Source organism: Tachyglossus aculeatus, chromosome X1 (assembly GCF_015852505.1).
Source record: "Tachyglossus aculeatus isolate mTacAcu1 chromosome X1, mTacAcu1.pri, whole genome shotgun sequence".
Classification (NCBI taxonomy): domain Eukaryota; kingdom Metazoa; phylum Chordata; class Mammalia; order Monotremata; family Tachyglossidae; genus Tachyglossus; species Tachyglossus aculeatus.
Window position 1 is genome coordinate 44,908,839 of NC_052101.1, and position 26,619 is coordinate 44,935,457.

Sequence of the window (26,619 nt, forward strand, 5' to 3'; positions counted from 1 at the left end):
CCCACCACAACTCCTGAAAATGATTGATTATCGAAAGATTCTGCCACTTTTTGGAAGAGAATCTCCTTTCTCATTCATTCCCTCATGTGAGACAGTGGGAAGGAGATGAAACTCCTGACTGGGGTGTTGCAGAAAAATTGTGGACCCTGCTGACAGGAGAAGGCTCAGGGCTATAATCAGGGGAGGTTAACTGCCCTTTACTCTTCCAGACAGGCAATTAGGAGGCAAAATGATTTGCACTCTGAAATGACACACATCCTTCTCTTGCTTTTTACGTGCCCCTAACTGTAAACAGTCTGCCTGACCTTAATGAGGTGATTTCACCATCCTCTAGGCTGAAGTCAGCAGAAACCCTGGCTGGTTACTTCCCTCCCTTCACTTTGTCTGAGCGAATTAAGAACAGCCCAAGCCCCAAGAGGGGCAGCTGGCTTGTTTCTCTAGGCCGCTGAAACTCAGCTACCCCTGACATTAGTGAGGCAGGGAGCCAGACTGCAGTGGTAGAATTTCCCATCTGCTGGCTCCAAGGAGAGTTTTTTGTGGAGCGTGTAATGGAGGCTAGGCCCAGGCTTAGTGTCCTCCCAGGGATTTGGGCCCTTCCCTTCTCAGGTCTCGCACTCTGGGCCGAGGGAAAGGGGGTGAGGAACTGAATGGTCCATGAATCCCGGGAGGCACCGGGACTGACTCAGTGTTTGTCTTCTGCTCCTCCTCTCCCCATCCTTAGCCTCGAACTCCAACCTAGACACGCTGGCCCTGGGGCAGCTGGGACATTCACCTCTGACCCGCTTTTGGCAGCTCCCTTGGTGTTTGGGGACCCAGCCGGGGACTCCTGGTTCTGTCTTGGGTTTGGAACGAGGAGGATTGGGGTGCAGACAGATGAAAAGTGGAGCTGTCGAAGAAACCTGGAGGGTGGACGAAGTGGGACATATTGAGCAGGCTGACCTGGAGTGTCAGAGGACTGTACATACCTGGCTCTCTTTTTCCTATCACCCCCCCTCCCCCCCGGCTGGATATAGCAGTGTAGTCATAATGTTATTTATTGAACACCCCATGGGAAAGATGCCTGGGAAAGATGACACCAAAGTTGTGGGTTTCTGGGTCAGGGAGGATTGATCCATCAGTGGTATGTATTGAGAATTTACTGTGTGCAGAACCCTTGTGCTAAGCACTTGGTCTCTCTTCCTCCCTTCAAGGCCCTACTGAGAGCTCATCTCCTCCAGGAGGTCTTCCCAGACTGAGCCCCCTCCTTCCTCTCCCTCTCCCCCCCATCCTCCCCACCTCACCTCCTTCCCTTCCCCACAGCACCTGTATATATGTATATATGTTTGTATGTATTTATTACCCTATTTATTTATTTATTTTACTTGTACATATTTATTCTACTTATTTTATTTTGTTAATATGTTTTGTTTTGTTCTCTATCTCCCCTTTCTAGACTGTGAGCCCACTGTTGGGTAGGTACCATCTCTATATGTTGCCAACTTGTACTTCCCAATGCTTAGTACAGTGCTCTGCACACAGTAAGCACTCAATAAATACGATTGAATGAATGAATGATGGCGTTGGGAGACCTCATCCCTGCCCTCAAGGGGCTTATCAAACAGTTGTATTTACTACTAAACTGAGCAGGCAGTTGAAATTGCAGCGTGGCTCAGTGGAAAGAGCATGGGCTTTGGAGTCAGAGGTCATGCGTTCAAATTCCGGCTCTGCCAGTTGTCAGCTGTGTGACTTTGGGCAAGTCGCTTAACATCTCTGTGGCTCAGTTACCTCATCTGTAAAATGGGGATTAAGACTGTTAGCCCCCTGTGGGACAACCTGATCACCTTGTAACCTCCCCAGCGCTTAGAACAGTGCTTTGCATATAGTAAGCATGTAATAAATGTGATTATTATTATTATTATTATTAAATTCCAGCATGAGGGATTTATGTGAGCTGGGCCGGAACTTCTGCTCGGAATGAGTTGGCCAAGGGAAGAGTGGAATCACTTGTCTCCTTGAGGCATTGAGGGTGTGATTTTCTGACTTCTGCTGACTAAAATGGTGATTAAGACTGTGAGCCCCATATGGGACATGGACTGTGTCCAGCCTAATTAGCTGGTATCTACACCAGTGCTTAGAATAGTACCTGCCACATAGTAGGCACGTAACAAATACTGTTAAAAAAAAATCCCGGTGGATTATGGCGGGGTTAGGGTTAGTGAGGAGGGGAGGAGGACAGCAGCCAGGGCAAGCTGACTTCCCTAGGTCCTTGGTTGCCCACGTCTTTCTTGAAATCCTAACTGAGGGATGTGTGAGGGTAGGAGTGTTAGTAATAGTAGTAGTAAGGGTGCCATTAACTGGGCTAAAAACTTAGGAAAGCATCCCAAAAGCACAAGCTTCATCCCCTACTCTCCCCAACCATGGCGATCAAAACAGCCCCAGACATCTCTGGCCCTGAGCTTGGCCTTTTGGCTTTCTCCTCATAGGGGAAGACCACAGTTTAGCCCGGACTATTGGGAGAGTTAGATTATAGGGTGCCCCCCTCCCCATCCTTTCCACCCATTCCCACCCAAGGGCTTCAAACCGGACACAGGAAGAAGGGGAAGGGTGGTACGGCCCCCTGGCCGGGAGGTCTCTATCCGAGAAAGTGTCTGCCGGCCGAGGGAGGACAGGTGCCCTGTGTGGGAGAGGAGACTCAGGGCTGGGAAAAGTGGCCGGATCGTTTCAGTCCGGACTGCGCAACTCGCTGGAATGTGCGGCATCTGGGCTGGTGTTTGCCTTGGTGTTTGTCCCTGATAAGGAGCGAGTCAGCTGTTCCCGACCAGGGGAGGGCAGGGAGGGCAGAGGCTGGGGACGGGCTTGACTCGGCATTTCACGCCATTCTTGCTCATGTTCTTCCATGAGCTCTGGCCCCACGTTGGAGTCTGGGGTGACTGCCCCCAGGGCAAGTGCCTCGGGGGGAGAAGGGCAGGTCCCCTACCGGATCCCCTCCTCTTGATTTCCCAGCTCAAGCTATTATATCATTTGTTAAACACTTGCTATGTGCTAGGCATTCTGCCAGTCACTGGGGTAGATATAAGATAATCAGGTTGGACACAATCCCTGTCCCATATGGGGTCCACAGTGTAAGGGGGAGGGAAAACAAATATTTAATCCCCATTTTACAGATGAGGAAACTGAGGGACAGAGACGTTAGGTGACTTGCTCAAGATCACACAGTAGTGCCGAGTGAACTAATGACTAAGAGCATGGGCCTGGGAGTCAGAAGGACTTGGATTCTAATCACGGCTCTGCCACTCATCTGCTGCGTGACTTTGGGTGAGTCACTTCACTTCTCTGGGCCTCAGCTCATCTGTAAATTGGGGATTGAGACTGTGAACCCCACGTGGGATAGGGACTATTTCCAACTCGATTTGCTTGTATCCACCCCAGCACTTAGTACAGTCCCTGGCATGTAGTAAGCACTTAACTGCCCATAATAATAGTAATCTGTAAAGTGGGGAGTAGGACTGTGAGCCCTCTGTGGGACGGGGACTGTGTCCAACCCAATTATCTCGTATCTACCCCAGCACTTAGAACAGTGCGTGGAACATACTAAGCGCTTAACAATTAACAGACAAGTGGCAGGGCTGGGATGAGAAGCAAGGTCCACTGATTCCCAGGCCCTTTTTCTTTCCACTAGGTCATGCTGTTTCTCAGCTTTGACCAGAGTCCAGCCTTCAGCGACCCCGGCCTGCTTGGGGTAGGCTGCACTCCTCCCAGATTAGGTCCAAGTTCCCAGTTCCCTCAGCTTAGGGCTTTCTGTCTGCTGTGGCCAATCTGGGTCCGGGACCTGAGACCTTTGGCCTTTCTGTTGGGGCAGCACCGGTCCTCCCTGAAGCAGGCACGATTAGCAGGTTGAAAGTGGACAAACTGCCCAGGGAGGCAGTGTGGCCTAGTGGAAAGTGCACGGGCCTGGGAGTCAGAAGGGCCTGGGTCTAACCCCGGCTCTGCCAGCTGTCTGGTGTGTGACCTTGGGCAAGTTACTTCACTTCTCTGTGCCTCCATTACCTCATCTGTAAAATGGGGGTTAAGACTGTGAGCCTGAAGAGGGACATGGACTATAACCAACCTGACAAACTTGTATCTATCCCAGCACTTAGTACGGTGCCTGGCACATAATGAGTGCTTAACAGTTACCATAGAAAAGAGAACAGGCCGAATCTTAGCAGTACCCACCCATCCCAGCCTCGTATTTATTTGAGTAGTCAGTCAATCAGTTGTAGTTATTGGGTACTTACCATGTGCACAGCACTGTTAATAATGATGGTATTTGTTAAGCGCTTACTATGTGCTGAGCACTGTTCTAAGCACTGGGATAGATACAAGGCTATCAGGTTGTCCCACATGGGGCTCACAGTCTTAATCCCCCTTTTACAGGTGAGGTAACTGAGGCACAGAGAAGTTAAGTGACTCGCCCAAAGTCACAGAGCTGACAAGTGGCGGAGCCAGGACTAGAACCCAAAACCTCTGACTCCCAAGCCCATGCTCTTTCCACTAAGCCACGCTGCTGTTCTAAGCGGCTGGTAGTGTATAGTATTAACAGTATAACAGAGACATTCCCTGCCCACGACATGCTTACAGTCTAGAAGGGGAGAAGATGTTGGCAAGTGGTGAAGGTTTCGGTAACAATCGAGTGGCCTGGGAAGTGGCCAGTTGGGCTTGTGGAGACAAGATTGCAGCCTTTGGTCCATGGGAGGAAATCGTTATTGGCCTGGAACCCTGCAGGATTGGCAGCTGGGACCTGGGAACTTTGTGGCCCTCCATCCCACCTTCCCCAACTTGCTGCCAACCTGCCTGGATGCTGGAAGTAGAGAGAGGGCAAGGATGGGGGAAGGAAGGCTTGAACCACTCTCTGCCCATCGAAGAAAAGACACGGTGATGTCAGGGCTCCAAGGGGCAGGCTCGGAGGCAGTATTAGTCACGTGACCTTTCTAACATTTGTTATCGATTCACTAGCTAGGAACTTTAGCTTGTCCCATGTGACTTTATGATTAAAATAGAAACTTTTCCTGATAAGAGAAGCAGCTTGGCCTAGTCGATAGAGCGTGGGCCTGGGAATCAGAAGGACCTGGTTCTAATTCTGACTCCACCACTTCATTCAGTCATATTTATTGAGCGCTTACTGTGTGCAAAGCACCGTACTAAGCACTTGGGAGAGTACGTGTAACAAAAAGTAGACATGTTCCTGCCCACAATGAGCTCACAATCTTCTGGCGTGTGACCTTGGGCAAGTCACTTCACTTCTCTAAGCCTCAGTTCCCTCATGTATAAAATGGGGATTGAGACTGGAGCCCCATGTGGGACAGGGACTGTGTCCAGCCTGATTAGCTTATATCTACCCCAGCACTTAGAACAGTGCTTGACACATAGTAAGCCTCTTAACAAATACCATCATTATTATAACTATTATTATAAATTAAGCCAGGAGGTTGGAACCCACCCCACCTTGGGGTAACCCAATCTTGTCACTTAGGAGGCCAGAAAGAGGAAGTTCATGCCAGTTTGAAGAGTAGAGGGGCCACAAATTGGCGCCTTTTGTGGCCTCTTCCTGGCTCTTGCAGTTTCTGAGGGCTGATGTCTGGCCCTCCATTTCCCATTGGGATGTTGCGGGTGGCTAGGGGCAAAGGATGAAGTCACTCACAGGGTGAACGTATAGCCCCGATCTGTGGCTCTCAATCCTACAGTGGCAACAGCCACTGACAGGCAGGAAAGGTGGTAGATGGGGAGAGGGCTGCACCCCGGGATGGTCTCTGGGGAAAAGACCAAGAACAGATCTCTATTAGCATGAGGTCACCCAATTCCCCGGATCCTTGAAGACCTGGAAATCTCAGCCTACAGACAGGATAGAATTTTCACCCTTTTTTTCATCACGTTTGTTAAAATCACTTACTATATGCCATTCATTCATTCAGTTGTATTTATAGGGTGCTTACTGTGTGCAAAGCACTGTACTAAGCGCTTGGGAGAGTAGAATACAGCAACAAACGGACACATTCCCTGCCCACAACGAGCTCACAGTCAGGCACTGTCACCCTTTTCCAAGCTGAGTCTTGGATGGGAAAAGTATCTGGGTAAATTCCCTATAGGACTGCGGGATATGGGGGCTCACAGAGGCCCTGCATTGTGAGATTCTCAGGCAAAAGGGACCCCCTACCCAGAAATCCAGGCCTCCTTATCCCAATTAATCTATCAATCAGTGACATTTATTGAGCACTTCCTGGGTGCAGAGCACTACTAAGTGCTTGGGAGAGCACAGTATAATGGAGTTGATAGTCATGGTTCCTGCTCTCAAGCAGCATACAGTCATCTTCCACTCAGCAAGAGAGCCGTAGGCTGGTAAACATGTCATTGAGTCGTATTTATTGAGCACTTACTGTGTGCAGAGCACTGAATTAAGCACTTGGGAGAGTACAATATAACACTGTATCAGACATTCTCTGCCTTCAGCACTTATTCATGGGCAGATGCATATTTTAACAGGTATTTTTATTTGTATAGCCAATTCCTTTTCCTCGTATTTCACCCTGATAGGGTCGAAGTACTTCCTGATACTTAGTCCTGCTCTCACTGTTAGTTCATCAGTTTTGTCAGTCTCCCCCACCCCCCCACTAGAAGGTGGGCTCCTCAAGGTTAGGGAATGCCATTGCCGCTCCAAAAAATTTAGTGCAGGGCCCAGCACTCAGTAGGCGTTCAAACAAATGTCATTGACTGATTGGAGAGGGCGGTTCCTGTCCTGGGATTGATTTCATCACCTGTGCTGGGATGAGGATGAATGATCTATTGATCTCCGGGCAGAATTGTTCTCTGACTGCCGGGTTGGCAGTCCCACCTCTTTCTCTCACCTCCCCCTTCTCTCTCCTCACCTGTGTGACAGGAAATTCTGAGAAACTTGCTTCCAAAGGTCAAAGGGGTGCACATTGCCCCTGGTTCTCCCCCTCCCCGAATGCTCCTCTCTTCCCGCCACTGCTGGCTGCTCCCAAAATCCCATGGGTTGGATCCCTTGCCTCTGACCCCTAATAATTATAACGATGGTATTTGTTAAGCGCTTACTGTGTGCCAGGCCCTGTCCCTGCTAGGATAAATTCCAGATAAGCTGATCGAAAAAAGTCCCATCCCTCCTGGAGCTCATAATCTTAGAGGGAAGAAGAATAGGTATTTCACAAGTGAAGTAATGGAGACACAGAGAAGTTAACTGACTTGCCCAAGGTGACACAGCGGACAAATGGCAGAGCCAGGATTTGAGCCTAGGTCCTCTGACTCCCAGGCCCAAGTTTTTCCCATTAGGCCGTACTGCTTCCCCAGCTCCAGACCATGTGACTGTACTCTGTATTGGGGCCCGGGGTTAGGAAGGATTGAAGAGGGAGGGAGATGGAATTTGACCTACTCACTGACCTGGGGGTTAGGATGGTGTTCAAAACTAGAACTGGTCGTGCTTCCAAAGGTGGCTCTCGATGGGTTCTCTGCCATCAAATGTAGAGCGTCAGAGCTCTCCTAAAACCATGTCTCCTCCAGGAAGCCTTCCCTGACTAATATCTGATCTCCCCACCCTATTCTCCCTCCCACCTGGGTCTCCTGGCACTTGCCTCTGTTCCTCCTAAGCATTCATTCATTCCTATTTATTGAGCACTTACTGTGTCCACAGCACTGTACTAAGCGCTTGGAAAGTACAATTCAGCTACAAATAGAGACAATCCCTGACCACAATGGGCTCACATTCTAGAAGGGGGGAGACAGGCATCAAAACAAGTAAACAGGCATCAATAGCATCAATATAAATAAATAAAATTATAGATGTGTACACATCATTAGTATAAATAACTAGAATTATAACTATTTACATATATACACAAGTGCTGTGGAGGGGGTAGAGCAAAGGGAGTGAGTTGGGGCGATGGAGGTGGGGGGAGCAGAAGAAAAAGGGGGCTTAGCACTTGGGTACTTGCATGCTTATCCTTAAATTGGTGGTCCCCGCTATCCGTAGTTTATTTTAATGTCTGTCTTTCCTTCGCTAGATTATAAACTCTTGAAGGCAGAGATTGTGTCCATGGATTCTGTAGTACTCTTCTTCCATACCCTAGTGTGGAGCTTTGCGTACAGTAAGCGCTCCATGAAAACCATGGATGGATTGATAGCATCTCTCAGTGGAATCAATCCACCAATTAGTGGCATTTATTGAGCACTTACTATGTGCAGAGGACTATACCAAAAGCTTGGGAGAGTGCAAAAGAAGCAACCTGCACATTTCCATCCCTCAGAGTGCTTACTGTCTTATGGGAAAGACAAGCACAGAAAAATGGATGGGCAAGAGAAAAAGACTGGAAATGGGTGAATGAAAGAAAACATAAATTCTTAAAAATATAAATGCATAAATGAATGTATGTCAATAAGTAGAAAAGGATTATGGGTGACAGAGAGGGCTGAGGTGGTAGTTGGGAAGATTTTATTTGGGCAGGAGAAAAATTAACCTTCAGCCGTTTACTTTCCAGTTGCTCCTTCCCCTGGCTTTCAAGCATGCTCTTGTTTCTCCTGTCTTAAAAAAAAACCCTCCCTTGACCCCACAGCTCCCTCCAGTTATCGCCCCATCTCCCCTTACTGTTCCTCTCCAAACTCCTTGAGCGAGTTGTCTACTCCTGCTGCATCCACTTCCTTTTCTTCCATTCTGTCCTTGACCCCCTCCAATCTGGCTTCCTTCACTCCATATAAATTGCCCTCTATAAGGTCTCCCGTGACCTGCTTGCCAAATCCAACTGCCTCTATTCCATCCTTATCCACCTCGAGCTCTCAGCTGCCTTTGACACTGTGGACCACCCACTTCTCCTGGAAACATTATCTTACCTTGGCTTCACGGACACTGTCCTCTCCTGTTCTCCTATCCCTAGCTGCTCCTTCTCAGTCTCTTTCTCAGACTCCTCCCCGCTTCCCACCCTCTAATTATGGGTGTCCCTTGAGTTTTAGTTCTGGGTCCCCTTCTTTTTTCCATCTCATTTGGAGAACTCATTCGATAAGAAACAGCAGCGTGGCTCAATGGAAAGAGCACAGTCTTGGGAGTCAGAGGTCATGGGTTCTAATCCCGTCTCCGCCACTTGTCGGCTGTGTGACTTTGGGCAAGTCACTTAACTTCTCTGTGCCTCAGTTACCTCATCTGTAAAATGGGGATTAAGATTGTGAGCCCCACGTGGGACAACCTGATCACCTTGTATCCCCCAGTGCTTAGAACAGTGCTTTTGCACATAGTAAGTGCTTAACAAATACTATCATTATTTATTATTTATTTAACTGCTATCTCTACCATCATATTCCCAAATCTACATCTTGTAGACTGTGAGCTCACTGTTGGGTAGGGACCGTCTCTATATGTTGCCAACTTGTACTTCCCAAGTGCTTAGTACAATGCTCTGCACACAGTAAGCGCTCAATAAATACGATTGAATGAATGAATGAACATCTCCAGCCCTGACCGCTCTCGTTCTCTGCAGTCTCACATTTCCTCCTGCCTTCAGGACATCTCTTCCTGGATGTCTCGCCAACACCTCCATCTCAGCCTGTCCCCAGCAGAACTCCTCATCTCCCCACCCAAACCCTGTCCTTCCCCTGTCTTTCCCAGTACTATAGACAACACCACCATCCTTCCTGCATTATCCTGGACTCATCTATCTCATTCAACCTGCATATTCAATCTATCGCCAAGTCCTGCCTGTTCTACCCTCACAACATCGCTAAATTCCACCCTATCCTCTCCATCCAAACTGCTATCCTGCTGATCCAAGCACTTAGCCTATCTCGCTTTGATGACAGCATCCGCCTCCTCATTGCTTCCCTGCCTCCTGCCTCTTCCCACTCCAGTCCATACTTCTGTCTGCTGCTTGGATCATTTTCTAAATAAAGTTCAGTCCACGTCTCCTTACTCCTCGAAACCCTCCAGTGGTTTCCCAGCCACATCCATAGCAAACAGAAACTCCTTTAAAGCAGCCAATCAGCTCACTCCCTCACATTTTATCTCTCTGATTTCATACTCATACACTTCACCCTTCCAACGCCAACCTACTCATTGTACCTCGATCTGGCCTGTCTCGTCACCAACCCCTTGCCCGCATCTTGCTTCTGGCCTGGAACTTCCTCCCCCTTCATATCTGACAAATAATCACCCTTCCACCTTCATAGCATATTTAAAGCATATCTCCTCCAAGAGGCCTTCCGTAACTAAGCCCTCATTTCCACTACTCCCTCTCCCTTCTGCATCAGCTATGCATTTGGATCTGTACCCTTTAAGCACTTGATATTCACCCCACCCCCAGCCCCACAGCACTTACATTCCTATCCATCATTTATTTTAATGTCTGACTCCCCCTCTATACTGCAAGCTCCTAGTGAATAGGGAATATGCCTACCAACTGTGTTGTACTGTACTGTCCCAAGCTGCTCTGCACACATTAAGTGCTCAATAAATGCAATAGATCGATTAGAACGTCTCCTGATGGAGCTGTGATTTCAGGAGAGCTTGGAAGTGGGGAGAGGAAGAAGGGAGTTCCAGGCTGGAGGAAGGTTGTGAGAAAGGGGTCGGAGGTGGGAGAGTCGAGAATGAAGCTCAATGAGAAGGTTAGTTTGGGAGGAATGGAGAGTACGGGCACGTCTCTCTGAGCCTCCCGGGAAGAGACTGGTTGCAAAAGATCATGAATCAAAGGTCAGAGGCCAGATTGGCCGCTGTTGCTGGCTAGGTGAAAAAGCAAGGTGCCAACCTTTCAGTCTAAATTAGGCGTGTCAATTTTTAAACCAGTTTTGTGTACTCTTCTGGCAGAACAAATCCTACTGGTACTGCGCGTGGTTTAGAGTGGCACTGCACGTGTTTAGACTGCTGGGAACCATACCGGGGGTGGCTATCTTGCTGGGCGGTGGGTGTCCACGGCAGACCCCGGCCCGGATCATGGTGTCGTTTTCAAGCAGACTGGAAAGAAAATCGTCACTTTAACACCAGGAAGCTTGAAAATCAGAGCTGTGGATGTGGCCTGCTGCTTGTCATTTCCTGGATAATTATGTAATCCAGAGGGACAAAATGTACTCCAGACTCCTGGCCACAGTCTGTGCCAGTGCCTTCTTTCTGGGGTACACACAGGGACCACTGGCAGCTCTTGTTTCCTTTAATCCTGACTGCGACTATTAACTCCAGCCCAGTGGGCATGGCCTTCTCCCACTCACATGAGTGTTTTCTGAGTCCCTTCCGTGAGCAGAGTCTTGTACTAAGATTTTAGACACTTACAATAAAATAGGAGACATGGTCTCTGCCCTTGAATTTATAATCTAGTGGGTGTTAGGCAGATAAAATTTTGTATTTGCATAAAAGGACCAAGACTAAAACATCTTTAGTATTTATTAAAAACTTCCTGGGTTCCAGGCACTCTGGGAGGTGCAGGCTAATCAGATTCCACATAGTCACTGTCCCAAATGGGATTCACAGCCTAAGAGGTAGAGAGAGCTGGGGTCTTTCCCCATTTTACAGGTGAAGAAACTGAGGTTCGGAGAGGTTAAGTGACTTGCCCGAGGGGACCCAGCAGGCCAGTGGCAGAGCTATGACTGAAGCCTGTGTCTCCTGACTCCCAAGCCTATGCATTTTCCAAGAGACAAATGAGAAGTCTTAGGGAATCAGCGTGGTTTAGTGGATAGAGCCTGGGAGTCAGAAAGACCTGGATTCTAATCCTGGCTCTGCCATTTGTCTACCGTGTGACTTTGGGGAAGTCACTCAACCTCACTGTGCTTCAGTTACCTCATCTGTAAAATGCAGATTAAGACTGTGAGTCCCATGTGGGACCTGCACCGAGCCCAACCTGATTAGCTTGTGTCTACCCCAGCACTTAGTACAGTGTCTGGCATATAGTAAGCACTTAACAAACACCATGAGAAAAAGTAAGTCAAAAAATGAATGACTAAATCAGTGGACTAAATGGCTATATACGAGAAACAGCGTGGCTCAGTGGAAAGAGCACGGGCTTTGGAGTCAGAGGTCATGGGTTTGAATCCTGGTTCCGCCACATGTCTGCTGTGTGACCTTGGAAAAGTCACTTAACTTCATTGAGCCTCAGTTACCTCATCTGTAAAATGGGGATTAAGACTGTAAGCCCCATGTGGGGCAACCTGATCCCCTTGTATCCCCCCAGCGCTTAGAACAGTGCTTTGCACATAGTAAGCGCTTAACAAATGCCATTATTATTATTATTATATAGATGAGGGCTCAGGGTTTGGGTGGAGGGCAAGGGGCAGATCTGGGTGATGGCATAGAGGAAGGTTTGGCAGTAGGCATTCATCTTCTCCTGGCTTTCTGCTGGGAGGGGCAGAGACCTGGTCTGAAGCAGGCCCTTTATTGGGTGTGGGGTACACAGCTCTCTTGGAGCCACTGATTATTTTCTGAAATGTTTCCTCTCTTCCCTGCCTGGTTCCAAGTCTGTGTCCTTCCTGTCAGCCCAGGCCACACACATGCTCAGATCTCATGACTCCTGTAAACTCCGTGAGGGTGGGAAGCCCGTCTCACTTCTTCGGTATGTGCTCTGCGCAGTGGAGGCTCCCTCAGGACTGCTCAGGGAGAATTGTTGGACTTTTTCACCTGTAGACTGTAAGCTCCTTGAGGGCAGGGATCGTGTTTACCTACCTTGGGAGATTAGTGTAATCTCCCAAGCACATAGCACGGTGCTGTACACACTGTAAGCACTCAATAAATAATTTAATTGTGGTATTTGCTAAGCACTTGCTATGTGCCAAGCACTGTCCTAAGCCCTGGGGTAGATACAAGATCATCAGGTCCCACAAGGGACTTATATTGCAACTAGGAAGGAGAATAGGTATTGAATCTCCATGTTGCAGATGAGGGAACTGAGGCACAGAGAAGTTAAATGACTTGCTCAGGGTCACACAGCAGCCAAGTGGCAGAGGTCATCTGACTCCCAGGCCTGTGCTCTTTCCACTAAGCCTCACTGCTCCAAGTCAATACCAGATTGACTGAGCTGAAGTGGAGGCAGGGAAATGCATTTTGGAGGGGAAAGGAACATTTTCTGGGAGGAGTCCCTGAAGCCCAGGCCGACTGTCGATCTACAGAACTCTGAGACAAAGCAAAGAGCCCAGCACCTTCCTCTTAGACTCTGAGCCCCCGGTGGGTTAGTGTCTGGGTCTGATCCAAAGATCTTGTACCTATTTCAGCAATTAGCATCATGCTTGGCTCATAGGAAGTGCTTAATAAAAACCATAACTGACCAAGCAGGGCTCCTAGCTGAAGGGTCAGAGGGTCAGAACACCAGCATGGCCACTGGGGCCAAGTCAGAGGATTTGATACAGAGAGTTCCTGCCTCATGAGATTCAGCTCTCTCCTCCCTACTTCTCTTCATTCCTCTCCCACTATAACCCAGCTCACACCTCTTGCTCATGCTCTCCTTTCTGCCTGGATTTCCCTCCCTCTCTACATTTGGCTGGTCACTGCTCTCCCCATCTTCAAGGTCTTCTGAAATCACAGTTACCAGTATTATTAGTAGTAGCAGTAGTACTAACTCTTATTATTATTACTAACTCTATTATTCTCTCTCAAGCCCTTGTTACAGTGCTTTGTGCAGAGTAAGCTCTCAGTAAATACTATTGTGGTTGTTTTAGCAAAGATTTCCTGGGATAGAGCCCCTGGCTTGACAGAAAACTGAATTAAGGCATTTTATTACCTTGTTTAGTTTCCCTCTTATGGATTACACCAAAGCCTCAGCTCTCCAGGCAGGTCCCTTGCAACGTGAGATCGTTTGGTGAGGTCAGGGTATGATGCACTGTTCTTTCCCCTGCCCGCCACTTTTCTCCAAAAAGTAGTTTCTCCCTGCCCACCTTCCCGGGAGCGTCCCAGGTACCGGGTAAGGAGACGCCCGAGGAATGATTTGGAAGGAGTCGTGATAGGCCTGGGTTGTCGAGGGTTCATTCAGGCCCACTCCCTCCAAACAGCCCAAACCAGTGGTCATATTTAGACAGGTCTGATCTGGTTACTGAATTACAGGAAAGGTAATAAGCAGACCCCATCGTACCCTTGTCACAGCTAGACTATTGCTTTATTCTCCTCGCTGGTCTCCCAGTCACCAGGCTCTCCCTCAGGGCCACACTCTCATCTGTACTACCCACTGCAGCACTGGTCACTCTCCTGAAGCCTCACTCGGCCTACATCTTTCTTCTTGTCAAATCCCCTCCACTGTTTCCCCGTGTCCCTCCCAGTCAAACAAAAACCACAGTCGGCTTCAAGGCTGTCCTTATCTGGCCTCTCCTCATCTATCTACTCTCTTCTGCTCTTCTCCAATTCTCTGTCTTCATTCTTCCCACTCCAACTTTCTGACTGGACCTCACTCTCCACACTCCCGCCTCTGTCCCCCTGTTAATGCTGTTCCCCCGGCTTGGCAGTCCTTCCCTCTCTCCCCACATCAAACAGGCGACTGCTCTCCCCATGTTCAAATCCTCCAACGAGCTTTTCCAGACTAGTTTCCCTGCTCTTCGTGTGGGTGGCCGGGGCCTTGCCCCTCCGCAGCTTGTCCCAGGATCGGCCTAGGCCACTGCAAGAGAAATTGCTTACTCTGAGTCCCTTCGGGGCCAGCTGAGGGCACCAGATGCCCCCTGGGGGTTCCAGCCAGGGTGGCCTTATGTCCTCCCAAGTGTGGAGGAAGCGGGAGCCCCTGGGAAGCCGGAGCTTCCTAAATCTGGCATTGTGGCGGCAAGGGAAGCAGCTTCCAGGGACCAGCGATGACTGGTGGGAGGTCTGGGAGCACTCACACACTTGGGTGCATGTGTGTGTATGCTTGTGTGTGAGAATACACGCATGTGCTCTTAATTCATGCCTCCCTCTTTGATCTGTTCATCTGACATCCATCGAGCTGAGTATCCGCCCTCTACTTGGCTCACCGCAGGGAGGAGGTGGGACCTGAGAAGACAGCTCTTAGAGGGTGTCCATTACGAGACAGATGGCACAGACCCATGCCCAGAAAGGTGTGTGGAATCAAACCGACCCCATCTTGCCTCTGTTGGAAAGGGCCACAGAAGCAAGGCAAGAAGCCAGGGGCTTCTCTAACTGTCAGCTGCTTGCACGAACTGGGGTCTCTTAGATGAGTTTGGGGCCCACCCTGCTGCCCAAGTGAGCATTGTCTACCCAAGGAAGAATATGGCAGTCACTTTAATTGGTGAAAGATCTCTGTCATCCTCCTCTTCCTCTTATTCCTTCCCCTCCTCCTCCTTCTCCCTCAGCCTGGATCTCTTCCAGGGAGACAATCCAATTGGGCAGACCTGAAAAGTAGCAGCAGAGAGAGAGGCTACAGGGCTTCGTGGCAGGGCCCATGAATGTTCTGTGGCTCCATGTCAGTCTTGAAACATGTGGATTGTAGTTTTTATTCCCAAAGAGCCTACTTCTCTCCTTAGAACAGCTGTTCTATATACAGCTGTTCTATGTACCCCAAATCATAGATCGTGCATGGATACTTTCATGAATGTAATTATGGATTTAAGTGTGTGTGCCCTGCTTAGCTAACAGTAATAATAATGATAATAATAATATTATGGTATTTGTTTAATGCTTCCTATGTGCCAAGCACTGTTCTAAGCAGTGGAGTAGATAAAAATTAATCAGGCTGGACACAGGCCCTGTCCCACATGGGGTTCACAGTCATAATTCCCATTTTACAAATGAGGTAACTGAGGCTCAGAACAGTTAAATGACTTGCCCAGGGTCACATAGCAGACATGTGGCAGAGCCAGGATAAGAACCCAGACCCTTTTGACTCCCAGGCCCGTGCTTTATCCAGTAGGCCACACTGCTCGAGGCTCAGGGCCGCGTGAGCTTGTTCAATCTCACCCCTGCATGAATCCAGTCCTGTCTGTACCCGGCATGTGCCAAGTTTCCAGGCCAAGTGGTGGGTGCTTTCTACCACATTTCCCCGTGGTAATCAGTTGCTTTTCCCCTCTAGGACTACAGATACCTGGCCTCACGTGGCTCCCTGCCTGCAGTGACACCATTTTGATCTTGGCCTCCGCTCTCGGTGGAAGCGCCAAGAGGCCATGGCTTCCTACCGGCACAACCCAGAGGGTTGGCACCTCCGGCCCACTGGCGGGATGGCAGAGCTGCTGGAGCCTGTGGCCTCAGCCCCCTGCGCCCCCCGGTCATCCCCGCCGAGGTCCATCAGCAGCCTGGACCACCTCCTGCAGCTCCCAGCCCGAGCAGACTCTGCCTACAGTTCCTTCTCCGGCAGCTCCAACGTGCCCGAGCACCCCACCCCTTCGCTGGGAGGCGAGCACGATCGCCTGCCCTACATTGACTCTGACTATGTCCGTGTCATTTACAACCCCAAAGCGGCCTGCTCGGATCTTGGGGCCGAATCGGTGGACCACGGCCGCCCCCTCCACCCAGCTGGTGTCTTGGGGCGGCCTGGAATAAACTCCCCTTTGGGGCTGGGCAGTCAGCTCCCTTCCCCTCCTCCTCCTCCTCCTCCTCTTCCTCCTCCTTTCCCTCCATCTCCTCCCTCTCGCCTGGACAGCTACAAAGCTCTCAAGGACTTGGATCTCAACAGGCGGGCCCCTCCCCTGGGGAATGGCACTGACTCCGTTGACCCCTGGGTTCCTGGCCCTTGCCCGGCCTCTTCCATTGAGCCTGGCTACTCCTGTGACCTCTGGGACCCCTGGCAGAAGGGTGAGGGGGCAGCAGTAATGGAGAGGGGAGACTGGGACCCTCTCTTGGAAGCCAACAAAAAATGTATCCAGCAGGTCCCCGCCTGGCCTTCCTCCTTCGTTTTTCTTGAGTACCTGCAGTCGAGGTCCCAGCCTAGGTCCCTCCCGCCGGGAGGTGCCCCGCCCCCAACTCGGGTGTCCCAAGGGCCAGTGGGCATGGCTTCTCCGCAGCCCCTGGCCCCCAGCGGTGGCACAGAGAGCGAGTCAAGCAGCACCGTTGGCCATGAAAATCGGCCTCGCTGGGGAGGAAACAGCTTCCCAGACCTCGGGTTGGGGCTCGGACCGCAAGGGGACCTGCCCCCGGGACCCCACCTTTCAGAGCTGGCCCCGGCCCGGCACAGCAGCGGGGTCTCCCGGGGGCCGAGCCGCCCTCCGAGTGATGAGTCGGTGCCCAAGGACCACGACCTGGACAGGAGGTCAAGCGTGGCCAGCTGGAGTCTGCAAGGCCACCCTGAGAGAGAGGGGAGTAGGTGGGGTGGACGAGCCCCACCCCCAAGACAACACATGGAGAGCCTCCCTGATCCTGGTGGAGCCAGCACGGTGAAACTTCTCGGGGACGGGCAGCTGGGTGGGTGGACAGACCTCCCTCCCTGCCCCGGATCTGCCGAGGGCGGACTGGGCCAGGCCCCACTCAGGCTCTGGAGGGAGACCATCATGGGAGTCAGCAGACCAGACCCCTGTCCTTCCTCACAGCCAGAGGAAGCCTCGAAGGCTGCCCCTGGCCCGGCACCCCAGCCTCCGAGGGGACCAGTGGCCCGGGGCCCCCGGGACCGTCCCGGGGAGAAGATAAGCAAGCAGGGGACCCCTCTACTCTATTACCTCTCAGGGGGGAGGGTCTCGGGTCTGTTGAGCCCCGTGGAGCCACTGTCGAAGAGCCCACCCCAGACAACCCCATCCAGCCCTAACCCCCCGGTCTCTGCTCCAATCAAAATCCGGGGGGAGGGCCGGCCACCACCTGTGGGAGCTGAGCTACAGTTGGAGAGTGGGGAGCCCCTCCTGGCCAGCCCCGCCTCCTCACTGGAAGAGGGCTTCAAGATGGACTACAGGGAGCGGCTGAAGGTGGCCCAGAGGAAGGTCCTGAGGGAGACATCCTTCAAGCGGAAGGACCTGCAGATGAGCCTGCCCGTGCGGCTCCGGCCAAAGCCCTCTCAGAGGCCCTCGATCGAACATCTGCGCTCCTTCTCCCTGTCCCACACCCCGCGGGAGGGCCAGGCCAACCCGCCCGATGTGGCACTGGATGCCAGGGTCCAGGACGAGGCGGCCGGGCAACCCCAGGCTGGGTGCGGCGCAGGGAGGAAGAGGCTGACCAAGGAGCAGCGGAAGTGGTGCTTCTCAGAACCTGGGAAGCTGGACCAGGTGGGCCAGGGGGCAGGGGCCGCCGGGGACAACGGGAGGCCCTGGCCTGGCCCGCCAGGAGAGGAGGAGGCGGCGGCGGCGGCAGTGGCAGCAGAGGCCCGGGGGCCGTCTCTGGAGAAGCGCGGGAGGACGCTGTCGAGCTCCAGCCTCTCCAAGATGGAGCTGAAGCAGATCCAGCAGGATGCCCTAATGCGGTACATGGTGCGGAAGGCCTGCCAGCACCCGTCCGGCTCCCAGCCCCCACCCGCACCCCTGCACAGGCCGCCCCCTCACAAGCGCCCCTCCACCGCCAGCAGGCTCTCAGAAGGCGGGTCGGCCGAGCCCGGGGGTCCCCGGAGAAGCCCCGGAGCTGAGGCCCTGAGTCCCACCCTCCCAGCAGCTGTCACAGCCCCAGGGGTTGGGCTACATGGCCCTGTCTCACGCCCGACCCAGGAGCTGCTGAGGAAGGCCCAGCCCCTAGTGGGAAGGATGGCAGAAGGCGGCCCTACCACCCAGTGGCCTTCAGCTGAAGAGCTCCTTGGTCCGGACACCCTGGCCTCTGGGATGGCCCGAGAGAGAGCCAGGTCGATCCCGTCGGCTCAGGTAGGAGCAGGGGTGGGAGGGGCCTCCACGTGGGGCCGAGGACCAGCCCGGCTCTTGGGGCCTGGGCCGAGCGAGCCGGGAGAGAGGCGGGAGGCCGAACATGGGCTGCTGGACCCTGGAAGGCAAGAAACTGAGCAGCTCCCTCGGGTCTCTGGTCCTCCCCACTGGAGAAGCTGTGGGACAGCCCAGTAGACGGCCCCCGTCCGTCAGACCCCACCAAGATCTTGCTTTCCTCCCCCTACCCAGCCCAGAGGGGCCCTTCCCAAATGCTGAACCCTCAGGGGAGGGTCAGAGACCCCCCCACACCCTCACCCCATGACCAGGAGCAGGAGGATTCCTTGGGGTTAGATCAACAGACCCCAGAGGTGCCTTGGGGACAAAGGAGAAGTAGAGATGGAGGAGTAATCAGGGGGAGACCCTTCCTGGAATGCGTCTATACTTCTGAGTGTGCCTGTGGTCCGTGGCCCTGGGTGAGGAGTGAGTCTGTGCCTGTTGGCATTGGGAAAAGTGGGAACAGGGTGAAGCTGGGAAGAGCTGAGGTGGTGGAGGTGAGGGGTTCAACAGAGCTTCGCACCCCAGGATCCAGAGGCTGACCATGTGGCTTCCCTTCCAGGTCTCACTCCGAGGCGCAGCACCCTCCGGCTGGGCAGGCTGGTCCAGGACACTCAGGTAAGGCTGGCATCTGTGCCCCCTTGGGGTGGCAGGCTGCGCAACAGTGTGTGTGCTCCCTGGCACCAGGGATGTGACATTTTCAGTCGCTCTTCCTGGGCCTATCTGGGGCACTAGAGCTGTGCTCGGGAACCTCGGTTCCCCCCGCTGACCTCTGTTCCCACCCCCCGGCGTCTACCCCGACTGTGGCTGAAGGGCCCCCCTCCGCCGGGGACAGGTTTGTTCTCAGAGAAGTGGGAGTGTGAGTGCAGTGGGACGGCTCTCACTGACCCAACAATGGAACCCCCGATTCAAGGGGGCTCTCTTTTTTACAGCATTCGTTAAGCGCTTACTATGTGCCAGGCACTGTACTAAGCACTGGGGTAGATACAGCTAATCAGGTTGGACACAGTCCCTGTTGCACGTGGGGCTCAAAGTCTTAATCGGAGAAGCAGCATGGCTCCATGGAAAGAGCCCGGGCTTGGGAGTCAGAGGGCATGGGTTCTAATCCCGGCTCTGCCACTTGTCAGCTGTGTGACTTTGGGCAAGTCACTTCACTTCTCTGAGCCTCAGTTTCCTTATCTGTAAAATGGGGATTAAGACTGTGAGCCCCACATGGGACAACCTGATCACCTTGTATCGCCCCAGCACTTAGAACAGTGCTTGGCACATAGTAAACGCTTTACAAATGCCATCATCATCATCATTATTATTATTATTATTATTAATCCCCATTTTACAGATGGGATAACTGAGGCCAGAGAAGTGGAAGTGACTTGCCCAGGGTCAAACAGCAGATATGTGGCTGTGTGAGGATTAGAACCCAGGTCCTGATTTCCAGGCCTGTGCTCTACTAGTAGGCCACGCTGCTTCTGGCTCTTGGCCATCCGCTTGTCCTCTGGACAATGGGCCGCACTTGAGGAACCCTCGGCCGATTCGCCTACCAAAGGACCCGAGGGTGGGCCTTTCCTGTGGTTCCAGACCACATTTCGCCTCTCTCCCTCTCAAGTCAGACATGAGGTATGAGTTTGGCCAAAGCATTGGGGCACCTAAGGCAGAGCTTACCATGTTTGCCCTCTCTGGGCAGAGAGTGCGGTGACTGAGGGTGCACGCCTGGGCTGGGAGCATGGCACAGTGGCTCCTGGGCTGATGGGTGGCCTGTTTAGACATGGGCACTCCTGCAGATGACAAGAAGTAGCATGGACTACTAGATAGAATATAGGCCTATGAGTCAGAAGGATCTGGGTTCTAATCCCAGCTCCGCCACATGTCTGCTGTGTTACCTTGGGTAAGTCACCTAACTCTGGGGCTCAGTTACCTCATCTGTAAAATGGGGATTAAGAGTGGGAGCCCCATGTGGGACAGGGACTGTATCCAATCTGATTAACTTGTATCTACTGCAGTGTTCAGAACAGTGCTTGGCACATAGTAAGCGCTTAACAAGTACCATAATTATTATTACCAGCCCGGCTCTGCCTTCCCATTAACCCTGGATGTATGGGCCAAACCGGGCTGCCTTCCCGCTGCAGTGCTGCCCTCCTACACACTGCTGAAGGAGGCACAGGGGTGGCAGGGGCATGGGGGAGGAGATGCCAGGGCTCCTACATCCTACTGGTCAGCAGGCGGATTCATTCAATCGTATTTATTGAGTGCTTACTGTGTGCAGAGCACTGTACTAAGCACTCGGATGGGATGGGGAATGCGGGTGGAAAATGAAAGTAAAGTGGGGAAGCCACAGGTCAGGGCATGGGGGAGATACTGCCAGCCACCTGCCCCAGGCCTCCTGCTCCAGGGATCTAGGGAGGTGGTCTGTTTACCCCTGGCCCTAGAGATTTTCTGGGATGTCAGGGAAGCAGAGGGGCAGAGAAGATGTCTGGAGCAGCCAGAGGTCAGTGTTAAGAGAGCGGGCCTTGTACCAAGGGATGACCATTCAGGGGCAGGCCCTGGGCCCACAAAGAACAGAGTTTTCCCAACTCTCCAAGCCTGATTCCACAGCATTCCCTGAGCCACAAGTGCCCCCAGTTGGTCGCTGAGCAGATGACACCTCCCCGCACTCCTCTGGGCTTCTTGGCTACAGCCGGGGCTGGGAGTGCATTCCCGCATGTGTCCAGAATAACTAATAATAATAATGGTATTTGTTAAGCACTTACTACGTGTTACACACTGTTCTAAGACCCGGGGTAGATACGAGCTAATCATGTTGGACACAGTCCCTGTCCCACATGGGGTTCACAGTCTCAATCCCCATTTTACCAATGAGATAACTGAGGCACGGAGAAGTGACTGGCCCAAGGTCACACAGCAGACAAGTGGCAGAGCCGGGATCAGAACCCAAGTAGTTCTTACTGCCAGGCCCGTAGTCTATCCACTAGGCCACGTGTGTCAAAAAACCCCATCCCCTGTCCGGGAACCCTGGATCCCTGGCTGCTGGCACCAGCTTCCCACACGGGCAGGAGAGGGGTTTCAGAGGATGCCCCCAGACCCACTCCCAACCCAGCACTATGGGAGGTGACCCCGACCACACCCCCTCCCCAGCACTCGGGGAGGTGATTGAGAACCACTGCGGTGGCTCTGTGGGATCTCTTCCAACCCTCAGCCCAGCCTCTGCCCCGTCCCCTACACCTGAATTTGGAATCATGTTAATTTTGTCCAGGAGAAAATGTTTCTTTTAAGTGAGACCCTGGCCCTCGAACCATCCAGTTGCAGCTCCCTTCAGCGCCCCAGCACCGTCAGCTTTGGCCTGTTCACCAGACACAGCAGGGGAAGAAGAGCTGGGGGTTTCCTCTCCTGGCGAGACATCTGGAAGCTCCCAACTGCAGGCCTCGATCCCGACCTCCTCTCCTTACTCCGTAGAGCCAGAGTCAGTCAGTCAGTCGTACTTATTGAACGCTTACTGTGTGTAGAGCACTGCACTATTACGCTTGGGAGAGTACAGTATAACAGACACATTCTCTGCCCACAGTGAGCTTACAGCAGAAAGGGCCCCAGAAATGGACAGGGGATGGGTCGGCAAGTCCAGACCTTGGCATCCTACAGGAAAATTGTGTGTAGGGGGGAATGAGGGTAAAGAGGGGAAGCCAGGGGTCGGGCCTGGGGAGGACACCACCCAGCCACCTGCCTCAGGCTACCCTCACCTCCAGGACCTCTGTCTTTGGGGGTTTTGACCCCTGGGCCTGGGGGTTTGCTCGGCTGTCGGGGGTCCCGAGCAGAGGCAACTGCAGGGATCTGAGCATGGCATCCACAGAGCGGGCACCTTGCAAGGGGGTTCTGTTCAGGGCCAGATGACTCGGGCCCCTAACTCTGGGCAGCCGCTCACATAAGCCTGGCTTTAGTTTCCCAGCAGATAGCAGAGGGCGGCCCCCCTGTGGAGGAGATGGAGCGGCAACGGAGGAGCCTGGGACCTCGGAAATGGCTCACCAGAGCTCAGAGCTGCTTCCCCTTGCACGGTGCCGGTGCAGCCCACTGCCCTTTGCCCCCTCGATGGGGAGGAAGACCGCCATGGAGACCCCCTACAGCCAGCTCCCTGCCCCTCACACTGTGCCTTGGGGCCAGGAGAACCCTGAACCCCCCCGCGGGTCGGACGGAGCGGAGACGGTTGTCCCCATGTCCACGAGACTACCCTGCACCAAGGCCGGGGATGTTTCTTTCAGCTCGCAGTCCACCTGCCTTGGGGCTGGCCCCACCCCAGCCTCAGAGTGGCCTGTACCAAGCCCACCAGGCCCTCTTCTACTCTCCTCTCCCTCATCCCCTGGACCAGATGATGTTTTCCTGAGAGACTCCCCGCCTGGCCAGAGCAGGCCGTCTGGAGATGCCTCCTGCCCCTGGGCCCCCTACGTGGCAACGCTTCCTGCCTCCGCACCAACACCACAGTCTCCACCCGGGGCCTCTGGAGAGAAGCCAGGAACTGTTGAGCCCCAGACCAGGTAATGCTGCCCCTGTCCCTGACCTCGACCCAGTCAGCCAGGCAGTGGTGTTATCTGAGCACTAACCGTGTGCACAGCGCTATACTAAGCACTTTGGACCATATACTATAACTGAATTGGTATATTTTTGTAAGGTGTAATAATGGCAATTGTGGTATCTTAAGATATTACTGTGTGCCAAGCCCTGTTCTACGAGCTGGGGTAGATAATAGATAATCAGTTTGGACGGTCCCTGTCCCACAGGAGGCACACAATCTTAATCCCTGTGAGGGAACTGAGGCACAGAGAAGTTAAGTGACTTGTCCGTGGTCATACAGCAGATGTGTGGCTGAGCTGGGGTTAGAATCCACATCCTCTGACTCCCAGGCCCGTGCTCTTTCCAGTAGGCCTCCCTGCTTCAAATGGTAGTCATGATCTCACCCTCTAGGAGGGGAGGCAGATATTAAAATAAGTTATGGTACGGGAAGCAGCAGAATGTAAGGATATGTACTTAAGTGCTATGGGACTGGGAGTGGGTGGGGTGAATATCAAAGTTCTTAATAATAATAATGATGGCATTTATTAAGCACTTTCTATGTGCAAAGCACTGTTCCAAGTTCAGACCCAAGTGCCTAGTCATTGCAGAAGAAAGGGTAAGTAGGGGTGGGGAAATGGGGATAATCAGGGAAGATTTCTTGGAGGAGATGTCATTTAAATAGTGCTATGAAAGTGAGAAGAATGGTAGAATGTCTAATATAAGGGTGGAGGGAGTTCTGGGCCAGAGGGAGTATGTGGGCAAGTCGTCAGTAGCAAGAGATCAGATCGAGGTACAGTGAGTAGGTTAGTATTAGAGAAGCAGAGTGTGAGTTGGGTTGTAGAGGGGGAGGAGTGAGATTAGGTAGGGAGAGGAGGGTGACTGAGGGTCTCAAAGCTGAAGGTAAGAAGTTTTTGTTCGATGCAGGGGTGAATAGGCAGCCACTAAAATTTTTTGAGAAGTGGGGAGACGTGTAGGTTGATATTTTAGAAAAATGAATTGGGCAGCAGAATAAAGTATGGACTGGAAAGGGGAGAGGATGGAGGCAGGGAGGTCAGTGAGAAGGCTGAGCAGTAATTGTGTCAGGATATGAGAAGAAAGGGTGGATTCTAGAGATGTTGTGAAGGTAGAACTGACGGGATTTGGTGCCAGACTGAATAAGTGGGTTGGGTGAGACAATTGAGACAAGAATAATGCTGTGTTTCCAGGCCTGTGAGGCGGGAGGATGGTGATGTGGTGACTGGAGGTGGGAAAGTCATGGGTTGGACAGTGGTCCTGCCCTTGTTCCACCCGTGTCCTGCCTCTGTCTCAGCCCCTGCCCCCTTGCATGGGTAGTGTATGGATAACCCCAGCAGAAACACTGGGGGATGGCCACAGTTGTAGAGGCAGACCTGAAATGAATGCAGGAAGGGGCAAGAGGCGGTCGGGGTGGGAGTTCAGGGTGCTGTGTATGCCCACAGGATGTCCCTAAAGGACCATCAATAGGCCATGACAGCACGTATGTCTAGACTGTGAAATCATTGTTGGGTAGGGATTGTCTCTATTCGTTGCTGAATTGTACTTTCCAAGTGCCTAGTACAGTGCTCTGCACGCAGTAAGCGATCAGAAAATATGATTGAATGAATGAGTGAATATCTGTAATTTATTTATGTATATCCATGTCTGTCTCCCGCTCTAGACTGAGAGTTCGTTATGGGCAGGGACTGTGTCTGTTGTTGGACTGTACTCTCCCAAGCGCTTAGTACAGTGCTCTGCACACAGTAAGCGCTCAATAAATACGATTGATTGATTGATTGATCAGAAGAATGAATGAATGAATGAATACTCACCAGTCAAGCCCGAGGCTCCTATGTGGTTCAGCTGCCATCTCCAGTGTCAGGGGGTGGGGGAGGGCAGCATAGGGTGCCCACCAGTTCAGCGGGATTGCCCAGTGAAGACCCAGAGCCATTCACCGGCCCCCCAAGCCCCGCTGGGCCAGCACACAATCCTGTGGGAAGGAGCAGGGAAGACTGGAAAACTTCTCTTGCTCCAGAAGAAGGAAGGGAGCTGGCCCCATCCTCAGCCTAATCCCAGGGAGGATGGGAGGGGCTGGGCCAGGATTTCCCCAGGGAGAAAGGGAAGCAGCATGGCCTAGTGGATAGAGCACGAGCCTGGGAGTCAGAAGGTCATGGCTTCTAATTCTGGCTCCGCCATATGTTTGCTGTGTGACCTTAGGCAAGTCATTTCACTTCTCTATGCCTCCGTTACGTCATCTGTAAAATGGGGATTAAGACTCTGAGCCCGATGTGGGACAGGGACTGTGTCCAAACGAATTTGCTTATATTCCCCCCCAACGCTTAGTACAGCGCTTGGAGAACAGTAAGTGCTTAACAAATAGCACAATTATTATCGATTATTATCATGAGGCAGGGGACTTGATCAGATGGCCCTGATAGATGACCTCTATCAGCCTCCTCTAACTCTCTGACTCTAACCCCATCCCTTTCTTCCAGCTTCTCTGGCCCTGAGGGCACTGAGTCCAAGCTTAGGGCAGAGAGAAGAAGAGAGGCTTTGAAGGAAGACGACCCTTGTTCTGCTGCCCCTGCTGTGCTCTGCCAGGCCTCTCCTCTGGAGGGGAGCCAGAAGAAGGAGAGGGAAACCGAGACCCAGGCCCCAGCCCACCAGCCTACGGGAAGAAGCCCCCAGCACTGGAGAGCTGAGCTCTCCCAGGAGCAGGTAGCAGAAAGCCCGAGTCGCTGCCCGGCTCAGCCCAACCGAGACAAGAACACGTCCCTGCCAGCCTTGCCCCCAGGACCCGCCGCCCGGGCCTCGCCAGGTCTGGAGCCCAGGGGAGAGTCACCCACGCTGGGGCTCCAGGAGCCCAGGAACCAACGATACCAAGAGCTTGCTCTAGAGATCATTGCCGAAGACCAGTCTCTGACAGACATCCTGTCCCCATACCCTGCCCGGAAGACGGCTCTGGACCTTATGGAAGGGCTGTTCCCAGACAGCTTCACCGCCCTGGGGAGAGGGGACAGGAAGCAAAGGGCGAGGCTAGGACAGGAGTTCCTTGCCACCACCGGAGGGGAGTAAGTAAATCGGGCTCTTGTGGGCACATGGGCATCTAGAGCCGAGAGTGATCGGGCTAAAGGGCGGACCCCAGTGGGGCTGCTGCCAAGGTGACTGAGCCCGGACCTCTCTCCCGGGGTGGACTCAGGACCTGGGAGTTGGCTCCCCCTGCAGAGCCTGCCCATCCCGCCAACTCGAGGGGCTGTGTCTCCCTCCAATCAGAGGCCTGAACTAAGCCATCCCAGGCAGCCAGAGGCAATCCTGGTGGCAGCCTCTTAGTCTATTTACCACCTCTCAGATCGCAGACTGCCAGCTTGAACT

At 52.7% G+C, this 26,619-nt stretch overlaps 1 protein-coding gene across 3 annotated transcripts in view; it reads left to right on the forward strand.

Annotated features, from left to right (window-relative positions):
- The window catches only part of SHROOM1 (shroom family member 1), a 50,204-nt gene that overhangs the window by 17,836 nt on the left and 5,749 nt on the right, over positions 1 to 26,619 (forward strand). Inside the window, exons 2-6 of one of the 3 annotated variants that reach the window (XM_038772717.1) lie at positions 14,922 to 15,000; positions 15,972 to 18,666; positions 19,280 to 19,335; positions 22,647 to 23,237; positions 25,743 to 26,318. In XM_038772717.1, coding sequence (XP_038628645.1) covers positions 16,063 to 18,666; positions 19,280 to 19,335; positions 22,647 to 23,237; positions 25,743 to 26,318 — 3,827 coding nt within the window. In that variant the 5' untranslated portion in view covers positions 14,922 to 15,000; positions 15,972 to 16,062. Of the gene's footprint in view, positions 1 to 14,876; positions 15,001 to 15,971; positions 18,667 to 19,279; positions 19,336 to 22,646; positions 23,238 to 25,742; positions 26,319 to 26,619 lie in introns of those variants that run through there. The other 2 variants (XM_038772716.1, XM_038772715.1) reach the window with 2 other exon arrangements.